At 36.2% G+C, this 16,217-nt stretch overlaps 1 protein-coding gene across 2 annotated transcripts in view; it reads left to right on the forward strand.

Annotated features, from left to right (window-relative positions):
- Nucleotides 1–16,217, forward strand: part of GRID1 (glutamate ionotropic receptor delta type subunit 1) — an 823,000-nt gene that overhangs the window by 654,573 nt on the left and 152,210 nt on the right. For both annotated transcript variants that reach the window (XM_075217028.1, XM_075217027.1), the window contains exons 7-8: nucleotides 6,928–7,089; nucleotides 9,558–9,677. In XM_075217028.1, coding sequence (XP_075073129.1) covers nucleotides 6,928–7,089; nucleotides 9,558–9,677 — 282 coding nt within the window. The remainder of the gene's footprint in view (nucleotides 1–6,927; nucleotides 7,090–9,557; nucleotides 9,678–16,217) is intronic.

Raw genomic sequence — 16,217 nt, forward strand, 5'->3', positions numbered from 1 at the left:
ATTATCACAATTCCCACTACTTTCTGCACCACAGGTAGGCTGGGGGAAGTCTGTAGCCATAGGACAATGCAAATCCACTGGTTGGCATGTTGTGTAGTAGTTGTGCCCACTGTGTCCTGAGATGTGAGATAGACCTACTTGTCCATAGATAATCAAAATATTTTCCACCACTGCAAGCTCATACATAAGTTAGGGAGATAAAAGGCTTTACATTATTGCTTAGACTCTGGTAGCAAAGCACATTGTTAGGAACCCCTCCAGCCGGCACAACACAACCCGGAATCTACTCTGCCAGTCAGGTGTTCACTGGAGCCCCTGATGGTGGGGAAAGACTGGGCCGCAGACTGACAGAGGGTCGTGAAGTGCGTACCAGCTGGGGAGAACCCAGGCAAGAGGAGTCAGGTCCACGCAGAGGTCAATGGCCGGCAGCAGACAAGGGTATCGATGAACAAGCTGAGGTCAGGGGTCACAGGCAAATAGCAGAACGGGTAAACAGGCCAAAGATCAGGGTCACAGGAAACACGAGCAAGGTCCAAATCAAAGCCAAGGGTCATACACGGGGAGTCAAATAGAGATATCAGGATACAGGACAGGAACTAGCAGGTCAGCAGACTGGAACACAGAAGCTATAACCGGCAATGAGGCAGCAGACCTCATTGCCTTAAATACCAGTGGCCACCAATCAGAGCCTAGCTCTGAATTAGACACAGCCCCCAGCATAATTAATAGGCTGCATTAATTAGCCCACAGGCTAGAACATATGGTGAGCGCTGCGCCCGGCTTCCTCTCATTGCCGGGACGCAGCGCCAAAGCGTCTTCTCGTTGCCCCGGCAACGGCCGGGTCAGGGCCGGAAGTGACGTCCCGGTCGACATAGCGACGGCCGGGACGCAGGTGACTGAGTCGCGGCGGCTGGGCACCGCCGCGGCTCGTAACACACATATCATATTCTTATGAAATCTTATTTTCCAATTTCAAAACTTGTTCTCTTCCTTATTCTTAAGTAAGTATTACTGTCTTATTTCTTAAAACTTTACCATTAAGGGTCATATGCTAACATCACTCTTTTACGTTTGCGCAATTGCACACTGTTTTTACTGGCGAATGCGTGAATTTGTTGCCAGACACAGAGGCATTTGCATGGATACAAAAGTTTGCATAGTACAAATTATTATTTAAATGAGATAAATAGTTGCACTTACAGAGGTGTTCCTTGTCTTGCGCAGACAGCCCTTTAATCATCATAAAAGATCATTTCCAGCATTTCAGAGGAGGTTTCATCAAATATTGTTAATGGGGAGAGAGAGTTCGGCCTATACTATTAATGGGATACATTTTGCACCATCCATTGGTGGAGATTTACATGAGACACCAAATACATTGGCATCTGTGGCCTGTGTCAGATGTAAACTACATTTGCATAATTTTTTTTATTATCTTAAATAAGGAATGGCAGAACTAAAGAAAATATAGAGAAAGGTTTGAGGTTCTAAACCCGAGGAGGGGAAAGTGACAGACAGTCATGTACGTGAGGTGTCCACATATTAGCGCACAGGTCTATTCCAAACCATGATGATGCTAGGTAATTAATATGCCGCCTCCCAGGATACTTGTGCACTGTAAAAGTAGTCATAGTGACCCTTACCCATAAAATCATGGTGCAAAAGAGGGAACATAGCCACACCAGGGTAATTCATTATGAGTAGCCTATGATCCAGTTAGTGTAGGCTAAAATGTTTTTCCCCCCTAATGCAGACTATATTGGGTCATAACATGTGGAACAAAGGCTTCAATCAAGAGGTTTTTTTTTACTTTTTATTTCCAATGGACACATGTAACAGTTACAATTAGTGTAATGATACAATAATAAATGAACATACAACACAAGGTCCTATTTTTCAAAATATAAACAAGGACAAGAGAGGGGGAGATAGGGTGGAAAAAGGGGGAGAGGATAAATTCACAGATAGTTAGTGGGTGCTAGCAAACAAAGGAAACAGGACATGCAGAAACCTGTTCTCTTGAATCTGTGGATTTAGCTAAATTGGTAGAAAGGTGTGAGACAGGGCCACTTTTCTTATTGGATTACTTCTGATGAAGATTGAAGACAAGTGCATGACTTGGCAATGCTTAAAATGAGACCTGGAAAGTACTAATGGGGTTATTTTAACAAAATGTCCTCTATTTGTTTTTTTATGTGATACTTATTATTTCTTAACAAATGTATACTAATCAAAATTAAGCAATCTTTAACATCTAAGTACCCCTTCCCCAATTGGTTTGATCAATAAGGTGGCCATCAATATTCCCTCTCAGTAGCTTGCATCTGCAATACTGAATGCGCCTTGCTCCCTTCATAAAATTGGTTACACATTTAATTTAAACTAAATAATGAATTATCTTGACCAGTTCTCCTGTCATGTCCGTTTTCATTCAATTAACAATATTTTATTATGATAATAACTATCATTTGCATCCTTAAACATAAATGTTCAATTTTATGTTTATACCAATATGAAGAAAGAGGGAGATTTACTCTTTCCTGGTGCTCTTTGTCATCCAGCTGGGAAGAAATAGGTATTGTAAACAAAACTTCATTTATTGAGATGCATTTGAAGTTCATTATTTATACAGTTAAAGATTTTTTTTACTTTTGCATGAAGTTTATGAAACTTCAAGCTGTGATAGTAATGCATTAGATGGAATGAGTTACTTGATAACAAGTTTGGCGTTTACCCCAGGTTTTATTATTTTCTCTAACTGAATTGTATGTAATTGCCACCATGTGGTGGGGTATTTTTAAAGCACATGGGTTGTTCATATGTGTGTGACTTTAGCTACTCGGAGGTTTCTATTGTTGCACAAAGCCTGACCGCACTCTCAGTGCATCCAATGAAAGGTGGACTATTATATATGCAAATCAGTACATTGTTCACAAAAGCTTACACAGGTAGAATAACATCGTTTATGTTAATAAAGAAACACTTATAAATATACTTATTTATTTGCCATAATAATTGCAATACTCTGAAAGAATGTCTTAAAAGCTAAATAACCCACTATTTATTTAAAGTTATTGAACCTCACTTTGCAAAAACAAAACTGAGGGGCATATTCAATTAGCTTTGCCGTCCGCGATTACGCGCAGCTGTGCCTGTAAAGTGACAATATGGTACCACAACATCGCAGACTTCCCTTCGCAACTCTATGGGGTACGCACGGAAATCTACGATGTTGCGGTAACGATGCTTGTGCAGCCATGCGTAAACATGGACCTCAAATCTAATTAAATATGCGCCTAACACTCTAAAGAAACTGTATTTATAGGTTCAAAAAAGTATTCTTAGTAAGAACAACTTATATTACTTTAACCCAGAAGTAACATATTTATTATTAGATACACTCCCTTTTTCGACTATATTAATATCAAATAAAAAAATAAAGTATACAGTAGTGAAAAACACAGACCTATGCAAACAGATAGATGCATAAATGTACTGCATAACATGTATAACCATGATTTGGAAGTGAAAGATCAATTACAAAGTCAAAATATAATTAAACATTGTTAATCTATAAAGCATTAGTTCTAAGCATCTACTCCTGAAATTATCTGTGTATACCTTACTGTATTTGGCTATCGGGAAGCCACTTGCCTAAATTAGACAAAAAAACTGAAGGAGCAAGCTTGATTTATATAAGTAATGAGATCAAGTGCTTCTGTAATTGCCTTAAATGTTCCTAAGAGCCTTAGTTCTACCTATTAACATAAAAAAAAATGTAACCAAACTGTAAAGTATTTGTACCTTTGAGTTTGTACCATTGTTTTTAGAGGTGAGTGTGGTACAATATGACCCAGTATGAATACAAATAATTGGGCTAAAATGGGCAAATTTATTAGTCAAATGTCAAATCTGTGTTAAATTTAGAGGCTAGCTCACAACACTTCATCAATTTCCTTACCTGAAACGCCCCCCATATTTACATTTTCTAATTCTCTCTGCATCCAATCTCAGAACATGTATTTCTTATAAGAATGACACTTTTAGTTCTGATACAAGACATCTAATACAATCCTGTCTCTCAGTTTCTGCGTATTCGCAATGATGAAGTATCCTGCATGGGGACTTAAGGATGTAGACCACATACAACGAATCACATATAATTCCCCTACAGCAGTAATGAGCAACCTCTTGTTCTTCGAGGGCCGCATCAATTTTTAAAAGGGCTGCACAGTGGAAGGAGGGAGAGCACAGTACACTTCCTCCTCTGTTATTCAGCATGACCTCACTTCGTTGTGCATGACATAATCATAATGCAATTCTGTTACCCTATGCCCAACATAACAAGACCAATGGACATAATAAAAAAGCTATTTTATTTTAATACTCAAAAGCACATTGACTTACACAGTGAAATAACAAATGTATATGCTTCCAGCATGTAAACAAAAGGAGTACTCGGTTATTGTGAAAATACTTGTCTTCAAAACCTTGTCATTTGAAAATTGGGAATATTTGCCAATATTTCTGTGGGTGTTTCTATTGATAACCATATGTATACTGCACACAAAGTTTTGTTAAAGCTACCTAAGCGTTTCAGAAATTATCTCTTTACAAACCCTATTGACTGTTCTTATAAACCAATACATTAGTGTGTGATTGCATAGAAATACTTGCAGTTCATCCTCTCTTTATCTGTGTACATTGAACTGTCATCGTCTAGCTACCTTACAGTTTGTCATTTGTTGTTCATACACAATTGGATAACTCATGTTATTGTATGCCGTGAGTATTTATGTTAATTGTTATATAAATTAGACAAGTTATTCTGAATTGTCTCCAGGTAGAGTATTAAATCTGGGTTAAACAATTTGTGTATGCAGATACAATACCATAAAACTTTTCATGTTTAGCCAACAAGGTCATTTTTATACCAGTGCCATGAAATAGACTCTTAGGCACCTTCTCCACAGGGAGAGAAGGTCCCCAACCACCATGGGGGAGAACACTCAGTGTCCACTCTACTCCACCGTGGGAATATTGAAGGGGATTTAATCTGTGTTTTTTACTGTATTGGGTGTTCGTGGGTAAGTGACTAGGAACTGTGCTTCCGTCAAATGTGTATGCTGTACCTGCAAAGAATGGCATCTGCCTGGTGATATTTTTATCAACAAGTCTGTATTGCCATCTATGAAATAAATTGCATTTTGGTTGAGACAATCTGCCTAGGTGATTGTCCTAGAACCTACTAGGGCATGCTGTCCACCACTGCCTTACAACATTCCTGGCTGAAGGGTTGTCCTTATGAAAGCCCCCTATATTTTCTGACATAAAAAAAAGGAAGATCTTTTGATTTATTTTACACATCTTTTAATTGTTGATGTCCTGGTATGTTAACTTAAGTTTTACTTATGAAATATTGTGTGTTTATGGGTTTAACAAGAAGCATATTTATTCAAGAGCCTTGTAGACTTTTGAATTATTTTATTAATTCTGCAGCACAATCTGTTCTGTTTCATTGATCTTCCCGCAGGGTTAAGAGCTGTTTGGTGCTAAATTCCTTCCATGATAAAAAACATGTTTTGCTGCAGAAGCATTTGATATTTTTTCATGAAAAATCCTTTAAATAACTTTTCTATCACTTGCAACCTGACACATCTGGGTTGTACCGCCCGAATCATTTATGTCAATTTTTGACACAGCAAATGAATTCTGAACTGCACATGATAGAATAACGTTAGATACCGTATGTTATGGTTTTGGTATAATTATTCTTTTTATTTTGTGCATGTGATTTTGAAAGCAAACAAATGCTAGGAATGAGAGTTGCATTTTAAGCTGCGCTATTAAAGTTATACATCAACTGTCAATAAAATGTTAATACATTATTTTTCAAATGTGTTAAACCTATTTTGCTAGTGAGTACACCTAAAGGTTTTGCCATTCTGTAGAGATGCCATTTTTCTCTTTTCTAACCCAGGTCACAATACTGTCACTACTTTGCTCACAATACAATAGATAGAGGTGGGATAAGTGACCAGTAATGTGTGCGACATGAATAGGGGCAAGTTAGAACTCAATTGAGGGCCATGTCCAAAAAGGTATGATATGGTAGAGAAACATAGAAACTTAGAATTTGCAGAAAACAATTACACATTCATTTGGACTTCTCCTTTGTTATGTGTGATTGTTTATTTTTGTTTTATTATTTTCTGTGTAAGTCGTAATAGAAATATGTGTCCCATGCATTCTTAAATTCTGTTACTGTATGAGTCCTCCAACTGCTGGGAGATTATTCAATGGATCAATCATCCTTTCTGGACAAAAAAAAAAAAAATATTTAAATATGTGAATGTATTATGTTTGAATATATCATAGTATCTCCTTCTCTCATCTAAGCTGTAAATGTTGAGCTCTTGAAGTCAATGCACATAAGTTTTGTTTTAGAATTCCATTTACCATTTTAGTCGGCCTTCTCTGAATTATTATTCTATTTCACTAATGTCTTTCTGGTCCTCCTGGATTGTGCATTATATTCAGGGCTTGGTCTTACCAGGGACCTATAAAGTGACACTATAACCTCTCTCTCTTCCTACTACAAATACCTCTTCCTTTACAAAGTAATGTACTGGCATTTCCCATTGCTTGACTACACTGCTTATATACCTTTTTATAATCTGAAAACAATAATTCCAAGGTCCTTTCCCTTTGTTGTTATTGACATAACATCACAGTTCATTCTGTTTTCTGATTTTCATGTTCCACATGCTTTATTTCACATCTATGGAAAAAGGCAATTTCTCTCCTTGATAAATGTACAATTGATAATGGTGTTACTGAATTTGACTTAATTTATTTTTACTTTCATATGTTGTTTATAGCATTTACTTGATTGTGAAAGAATTATTTATGTTTTATTGTTTACAGGTGTCCAACCTATACCTGTATGACAGTGTACTGATGTTGGCAAATGCTTTTCATAGAAAACTAGAAGACAGAAAGTGGCACAGTATGGCAAGTTTGAATTGCATGAGAAAATCAACCAAACCCTGGAATGGTGGAAGATCCATGTTGGATACTATAAAAAAGGTATTAAAAAAATCTGTTTGTTCCTATTAATTTGCATTTCAATGGTGACCAATGTTTTATATTTGTGTTGCAAAGAATATGCAAATTTTAATGACTGCACACACTTTATTGACCACAGTCACTGGCCTGATAAACCATTTCCATCAATAAATGCGATATTTTAACATTCATAATAATTTGTCTTATAATTTATAAAAGTACTGTAGATCAGAAAATATTGATGAATAAACAGTATACAAGTACACAACTAGGTTCCCTAACACTGACTACACCTTCTGCATGTTTTTAAAATCAGCCATAATATGTTTACCTGCCACCTTCTCTTTTGTCCCTGTTCATCCCTATGTATATTGACCGCGTGGTAGATTAAGATAGCCTGTTGTCCAGGGTTGTGCATTTAGCATGGTCTCCCACTACACACAGGAGTCTCGATTACTGAGACAGCAACTTCAGAGTATGTCTTCCCACCAACAGGACAAGCATCAACACCAAATGGTCATAATAATGCAACATGTCCTGTAAGTATAGAACGATATACAAGGGTAAAAGGAGGTCACATTAAAAAGCCTCCTGAGAGATATATTGAGAAATGATCTACAACTTGATGTGTCTGTTGCCAACAATATTTCATTGTCTGTTTTATCTATCTATCTATCAATCTATCTATCTATCTATATATCTATCTATCTATCTATCTGTCTGTCTGTCTGTCTGTCTGTCTTTCTGTCTATCTAATCAGATCTCCCCTTTCAGTGGGAGAGCTATCCAATATAGATTTTAGCACAACCTTGTATATTTTTGGTGATTTATAATCAGATCTCCCCTTTCAGTAGGAGAGCTATCAAAAATTGATTTTATTGAAACCTTGTATATTTTTGGTGATTTACATGGTGATTTACAGTTTGCCTAGTCTGCGAAAGGCATAATGCCATGTAATTTTTCACAGAGATTACTGATTTCTGCATTGTGTAGTTTAGAGAAGGGAAAATCTAATAAATGGCTATTTACAAAACTTCCATGGAAATATTCAAACATAATCTCACTGGTTTCAGATAGTACTTATAGCCAACATTGAGATATCTACTTTGAGCTGAATCCGGTACTAGTGAGACTCCTCTGCCATTGTTGCAGCATGGCAACGGTCTTGCATAAATGTCATCCCACTTTTGGTGGGAACACACATCCACAAGAACTGCATGGAATGAAGAAGGAGGTTAAAGTGTTCTGTTTTTCATAGTCCATCTCAGTGGCTTCCGAAATTGTAGTCCAGCAGGATCCGTAACCCCTAGCTAATTTTGTCTTCAACGCTGAATCTCTGAGACACTCCCCGGTCTCTGGTTCTCATCCTTCAGTGTGGAACTGCTTCCTCTGACTCCCTGTTTGGAGACTCTTATCTCCTGGGGACTGGATTGTGACTCAGGCACTGCCAGTCTCCATCTCAAGTTGCCTGCCAGTATATAACGGGTTCCTACAATATCAACAAATGCTCCTAATCAGTGGAGATGTAATTAATGATGACATCCATTTGTTTCTGTCTGTAGACCTCTGAGTTCCGTGTTGACCAATATTTCCAATAGAATCTGGTTGACTCTATGCAGACATTAGAGCAGAGGCGAGAACCAGTATTAGTGCACCTCTGGAGCAGGCTGTGCTTAGAACAATCTTTGCAGGATCATTCATTACCAGGATGGCTATAGATTTCTCACAGATACAGTACAGATATGTACATGGAGATACAGTTTACACAGAATTTTGCACACATAGAAAGGGAAAGAACTTCATATATCAGAAGGAGAAATGGCCCTGTACCCCCACTCTCCTTGAACATGTGGCGACAGGAGAACACTAAAGGGACACAAAATATCTTGCCCACAGTCCATTAAAGTGGGAAAGGAGGTTCAGCAATAGTGTGGAATATTTTATCTCCTTGTTTCAATGTCGTCTGACATAACACTATAATTTTAGCAAACATGTAGCCCATATGTAAACTCCATAAGGAGAAAGCAAGATAATCATTAATCCAAATTCAAACTTAAATGCCTAGAAGTCAGATAAAAATTTAAATAATTTTTTTAATCTTCATTGATCCTGTAATGCTTTCCATCTTGATACCACTCACAACACTTAAGTTATATTTATATTAAATTATATTTTTGCTATACTAATCAACCACTGTTGTTTATGTTTTACATGTTTACAATATTAATATTAATTTAATAGCAGCAAACAATTTATTGTCTTCAAAATTCACATCAGTTATTTAATCGTTCACATATATTTTGCATGCAATGTTTAGCCGCATTTCCTGTTTTTACAGGCTCTACAATATATGGTTTGCTAATTAAATTATGTTTTTACAGTAAGCATGGATGCAAGGTCATAGTTCTTCAACTTTGTTTTGCAGATAATTACATTTCAATATACCAAAAATGCTTCCTCTAATTTCTTTGTAAATCCTATTTCTTCAGGGTCGCATAACAGGATTAACCGGGATTATGGAGTTCAGGGAGGACGGCTCCAATCCTCATGTACAGTTTGAAATTCTTGGAACCAGCTACAGTGAGACATTTGGCAAAGATGTGCGGCGGGTAAATACTATATTATATTATCTTTACCTAAAAGTGGGTTTCAATAAAATTGAAGCAGCATATCTGAAGGCTAGATCCTTTAATCACACTTACAGAAAATGTTTTAAAACTGGAAGGTTACTGAATAAGCACCAGTCTCATAACAGAAAAATAAAAAAAATATATAAACATGAACACTGAGAGATTAGAAAACACAGGTTCACTTTTTTTCAGAAATATAAGTAGAATGAAAGTATTTGTAAGATTAGGATAGCCCAAGTAACTGTAGTTCAGTATTTTGCAAATAAATACTTATTTCTCATTATGAAACTGTCAAGTACGAACTTGAGATGGCTACTTGCTGGCACTGACACAGCTCAATTTGGAGGTACAGATTCTAACGTGACCCTGGTCTTCGCCAGGGACCCCCATAAGGAGGTTTGGATTTTGCTGCGAGAGACACGCAGGTCGTGGTCCTCCAAAAGAGCTACAAGTGAGCAACAAGATGTTTGAGGATAGTCAGGCGATCCAAATTCAAGCCGTGTGGTCAGCGAGGTACACAGGGTGAATCCAGAAGAGTGGTCAGGCAGCCAGAGGTTAAGAGAGAGTCCAAAATCAAAGTCAGGAGAAGCCAAGTCGATAACCAGGGAGTCAGACTAGAAGCTGGAAGCTAACAGACAGGAACACTGGAGCATAGAAGACCTGGTACACTGGCACCCTAATGGTGCCAGAGTCTGCTTTAAATAGGAGACAGGAGGCATGCTAATTACCGGCGGCAGTGATGTAGGCAGCCACCACTGGGTCCCAGAATAGCGTCCTGTTGCTTGGCATTACATGCCCAGTTGGATCACCCAGGAAGCAGGAATCAGTGTTTCTGGTTACCTGGCAACCAAAGGAAGCTGCACACCTGGAAGCAGGTGGCTGTCCCTGTGCGAGAGGAGAGACACAGGGAAGGCACCTGACAGAAACTATCATGATATAGAATGTAAAAATAACAATCTTTCTATAAAAAACAAAAGAATAAACCTTGACAGATCTCAAGAGAGATAAGTATTCTAATGGACTGAACAACTGAGACAAACTGCACACTTTCCTATTACTTAGAGCTTAACCAATGACCTGAAACAGGTTTTAATGGGGTAATCCACCATTCTTGTTTTCTGTTCAGCTAGATTAGATTTTGATTGTCTGCATGTATGCTAGCCAAGATCCTGAAGGCCTCAGCAAGGTAAAATGTCAAAGTCTTGTTAAATGCTTGAATAGTTAAACATCATCATCATCAGCAGCTATTTATATAGCGCCACTAATTTTGCAGTTCTGTACAGAGAACACACTCACATCAGTACCTGCCCCATTGGAGCTTAGAGTCTAAATTCCTTAGCATACACACAGAGACAGAGACCAATTAAGGTCAATTTATAGAAACCAATTAACCTACTAGTATGTTTTTGGGTATTAGTTAAAGCAGGCTTGGATGTAGAGTGTTTCTTGTATAACAAACCGGGAAGCGAATGCTCACTGATATCCATTTGAAAATACTAAATCTCAGGTAAAAGGAAACAAAAATGTTTTGTAGAGTTTTGTGAAATTCAGAGTGAACTACAGTATAATGATTAGGCAATACAAACAGTATAATTATTAAGCAATAGCTAAATATAATAAAAATGTGCATATGAGATTATTTAGTTGGATCTTATCATTCTGAGGGGCTTATTCAGTTGTTGGCGTTACTTGAAAAAGTAACGCGGCATGCGCACTATTACTGTCATTACGGTAATAGTGCGCCTAATTACCGTTATTACGGTACATTTCATGCTAGATTTCAGCTCGCAGCTCCCCGAGCTGCGAGCTGAAATCCGGCTTAGTAATACCGTAATAACGGTAATACTTTTAACGCTGTGGGAAACGGTAACAATTGAATATGCCCCTATGGATTACACAAATTTATTTTTCTGTGATGTTTTCTGGTATACAGTATATGAATTAACAAACCAAATGAATCTTTCTCCTTGCTCTCATTTGTTTGTGATTTGACAAAAAGTTAGTTAAGTCCCTGAACATCAGCTTAGACAATGCTTTTCATCAGTAAGAGACAAAAACATTTCCAGTTAGTGCATGCAGAGTATAACTTTCTTCCTCATTTTCACTTGCAGGGCCTTGAGGGATCCCTATTAATCTTGTCTTGTACATTGCCGTACTTGAACAAATGTTTAATGTTCTAGGTATCAGTGTGAAAAACAACTTATTGTAGCAGGATGAAAAGTGAGACATAGAACTTACTATGTTGCATATATATGGATTTCTAGATAGTCCTGTAATAATACAGTGTATACCATAGCAGTTTATAAACTACCACTTATTTGTTACCCAGAATAATTTATCAAGTTTGCATTAATACATCTAGTTGCTTTAATTACATCACATTGAATTACAATGTTGTATATCTGGGGAAAGATGAGAAACAATAATTATTCTACAAGCATTATTGCTACGAATGTTGAAATGTGATGTAGAGATCAAGTACTGAAGTATTAACTATGGGATGAATGGCCAATTTAATAATTAACACTAAGAATATGTTCACCAACAAATAATAATAAACACATTCATAAAAATAAATAATTGTTCATACAAGCAATATTATAAAAGCAATCACTAGCCATATTAAAATGCAATATTAAAATGCAAATTATTTATTTACTGTCACAATTTTTCTCCATTTTCCAACATCTACTTTATTATGATGCTGAGAATTCAAAATGATATTTGTGCTTTACAAACATATGCCGTTTTAAGCCCACAGATGTGGGATTTTTAGTCTCCAATGCCATTGTTAACATCTTTAAGTATATTCCTTACATATAGTATGAAGAGCATGTTGTAGTCACATTTTCCAGATGAATTGTTGCAGTACATTGCTTAGTACATTAGAGGGATCTATAATTCTCTGGTGTAAATTAGGGATTTAATTTGTGCAGTAATGTTGTTTCATTTGTCTTTGTTTTTATTAGTATGATGGAAAGGTGCCACATTACTTACATAGACCAGCAAAAAAAATGTCTTCTACATTTTGAGTATTGAACTTTACCTAAGCCAGGCAAAATATGTAATAAAATATTGATTTATACATTCCTGTTTGCAGTTTTATTAACCTAAATTAAATGCATAGTTGTTATTGTACATGACTGCACAGTTTACATAGAGACATACTCTATATCAACAGAGGATTGTTTGTAGAACATGTGACAAAGCGAATAAGCAATTAATGACATTTCCACTTAATTTTGGTATGAAATTCACAGAAAAAATATAATTACGAAGTGGGAACTAGTGTCAGAGTCTCATCAGAGATGGTATAGTTATACCTATTACATTTAACTTCACTAAGATTGTACATTATCAAAAGTAGAACTAAGGAGTAATTGTGTAAAGAAAAGCAGAGGAGGATTTAATGAGTTTAATAGATGAAACATGGAACTCAATTATAAATTATAATGGATATAAGTATAGCATAAGAGATTCTTTTTGGAATATACATGGAATAATTTCGTCATATTTCATGCAATATAAAACTCTTTTATAGAATTGGTAATTGTGAGACCTCGTTCATAAAACTACTGTAGACTATTAAATTATTATCTATTTTGTCATTAGTAGGATTCTTTCTGGTGTGTTTTGCAAAGGGAGTAATCACACAATTTGAATCCACACAACGTATCTGTGTTCCCTGTTATGTTTGTCTTGGTGTATGCTGGCTCACGTAGCTGCCATAGCTGCTGCTATCCCTGTTCCTCCCTTGGTGACTTCTGCTACATCCTAGCACCAGCACCTGCCAACAAACATGGGGAAAAAAACTGTTTTGTTTCCAGTATTGAGCATGTTACTAAAGAAAGACACCAGGCTACCACAGCTACTAGTCCATAACATAAGGAAAGGGGGAAAGAAGGGGTGCCTGTCGCACCAAAGAGTAAGAGCAACAAACCCAATAATTCACTATTGAACCAATAAATGTTATTTTAAGTGCTATATGGGGTGCAACCTTGAACTGAAGTAGAGCATAACATTGGACAGATAAGAAGTTGGTTAATAAGGAGCACATGAGCTCATAGTTAAGAATGTGAGTGGAAGTGTCATAGAACATGAATATAAAACTCAACTTTTATTAATATAGTTTAAAAATACCAGCGAAATATCTAAAATAATAAAACAAATAGAAACAAACAATGTGTAAATCTAAAATCAGCTGGATGCACTGATTGCCATATTTTCATACAAGAATGGGGAATATCGTGTATAGAATAGGCACAGATTTAAATATTATATAGGTAAGGAAGGTATAATTTATGGGAGTATGTATTCTCCTATAAATCAATACAATTCCTCCAAATACACTATCTATTGTATTTTCTTTACTGACAATTCACATAAAACGTCTGGTATGAGAGAGTCTCTATACGTATATAGATGAAAGGCAGATCTGAATGGCGGTATTACTAGCTAGCCTGCTAGTTTTCAATGAACAGAGTAAAAATTAAACTACTGCCTCTATTGTAATAATTCAGGGATTGATTTGTTGCCTACCTCCTAAGCGTTCAAAACTAACTTTAGATTTAATGGAGCACTGCTCAATTAAATCTAAAGTTAGTTTGGAATAATAGTTAAGTGCATCCAGTGAGACGCCGACGCACGTTTCGCTTGTGTGTGCTTATTCAAGGCAAGCCGAAAGACTGTTTTGACAGCTCTTAAATACTGTCTGTGTGAGGGGGCTCACAGAGTTATGTCATTCCTTGGCCAATCACAACTCATGATTATCATCATGATTGGCAGCAATATCAGCCAATCAGGATAGATAATACTTAAACTCTGCCTATCAGGCATCCTATTGGCCCGGGAATCGTCTCAATAGTAAAGGGGGCAGAATTTTTATTTAGATTATGGAAAGTAGGGATTAGAGCAGCATTTATAACTAATCATAACTATTAAGATTTCGGATTTGGGACTAATGATGACATAATATCAAAATGAAATTATACAATATTGTTCTTTATACTATTGGAGTTTGGAACATTTTAATGGGGTTTTATCATTATAACTCAGGATTAAATACATAGCTAAGATTTATATTCAGGTGTAAGTGAAGCAATAAATTAATGTTTAATAAGGTTATACTTAAATAATTTTATAAGGTGTACTAAATTATATATGGGATGATGAAAATTAGTGCTATGGTTAAGGGAGTCATTGGATAGGCTCCTAATGTGTTGAAAAGGAGAAGATTGTGATGTCATAAACTGCTTAAAAAAACACTATAAATATATGTAACCAATAAGAGGATTCAAATAAGTTGAATACCAATTAATAAACTAAGTGAACAAAAAATGTGAAGTTATGACATCCTTTATAATGTAGAATAAAAAATAATAAAAAAGAAGTGACATGGGAGTAAATTATTGAATGTGAATTGCCATAAAAAATATTATATCAAGCTATAAAGCTCAATGTTTGCAACTGTGTCATAATAAACTCTATTATCTCATGTGTTATTCCTTTATATCGTCTAATGCTATCTGTATACATTAAAAATAGCATGTATTTATTGTGATTTTTTTTTCACTCATTGTAGGTAGATAAGATTGAATAAAATATACTTCTATAGATATAATATAATCTTGGGTCAGAAGCTTGTTGACAATATAAATATATAGCCCATAGATATATATGGATTTTGTTTTGTCTTTAGATAACAAAAAGAAATTGTTGTTTTTTTTCCATTGTCTTTTATGCTAGGAGTTCGTGAAGACAAAATCTGATATTTCAGAAGTATATGCCTTCTCCCAGATATTTTATTAATTGCTATCAATATTTGGAAAAATGTTCCATCTGGGGTAAACTGTGTATATATATATATATATATATCCCCATGCCATAATCCATTACTCATAGTATTTCTAAGCGTGGTTATTTAAAGGAAAACTGTATATTTATTATTTTCATTTAATCCATTAGGATGTGTCATTCCCATCAAAAAGATCATCTTTGCTTCTTGTTTCAGTAGGCGGAGTTTAAGTATTATCTATCCTGGCTCATATTCCTGTCAATCATGACGATAATCACGAGTGGTGATTGGCCAAGGGATGACACGTCACTCTGTTAGCCCCACGCAGACAGTATTTAAGAGCTGTCAAAACAGTCTTTCGGCTTGCCTTGAATAAGCACACACAAATGAAACGCGCATCAGCGTTTTGCTGGATGCACTTGCTGACTCTTGAAAAAATAGGGGTTATTTATTAAGGCACATTGCTCCATTAAATCCAAAGTTAGTTTGGAGCACTTAGGAGGTAGGCAGCAAATCACTCCCCGTATTATTACAATAGAGGCAGTAGTTTAATTTTTCCTCTGTTTATTGAGAACTAGCAGGCTAGCTAGTAATACCTCCATTCAGATCTGCCGATCATCTATATATGTATAGAGACTGTCTCATACTGTTAGGAACCCCCCAGGCTGTACAACACAACCCAGAGTCTGCTCAGGTGTTCACTGGAGCCCCTAGTGGTGGGGAAA

The sequence above is a fragment of the Mixophyes fleayi genome, chromosome 6 (genome assembly GCF_038048845.1).
Source record: "Mixophyes fleayi isolate aMixFle1 chromosome 6, aMixFle1.hap1, whole genome shotgun sequence".
In the NCBI taxonomy this organism is placed as follows: domain Eukaryota; kingdom Metazoa; phylum Chordata; class Amphibia; order Anura; family Limnodynastidae; genus Mixophyes; species Mixophyes fleayi.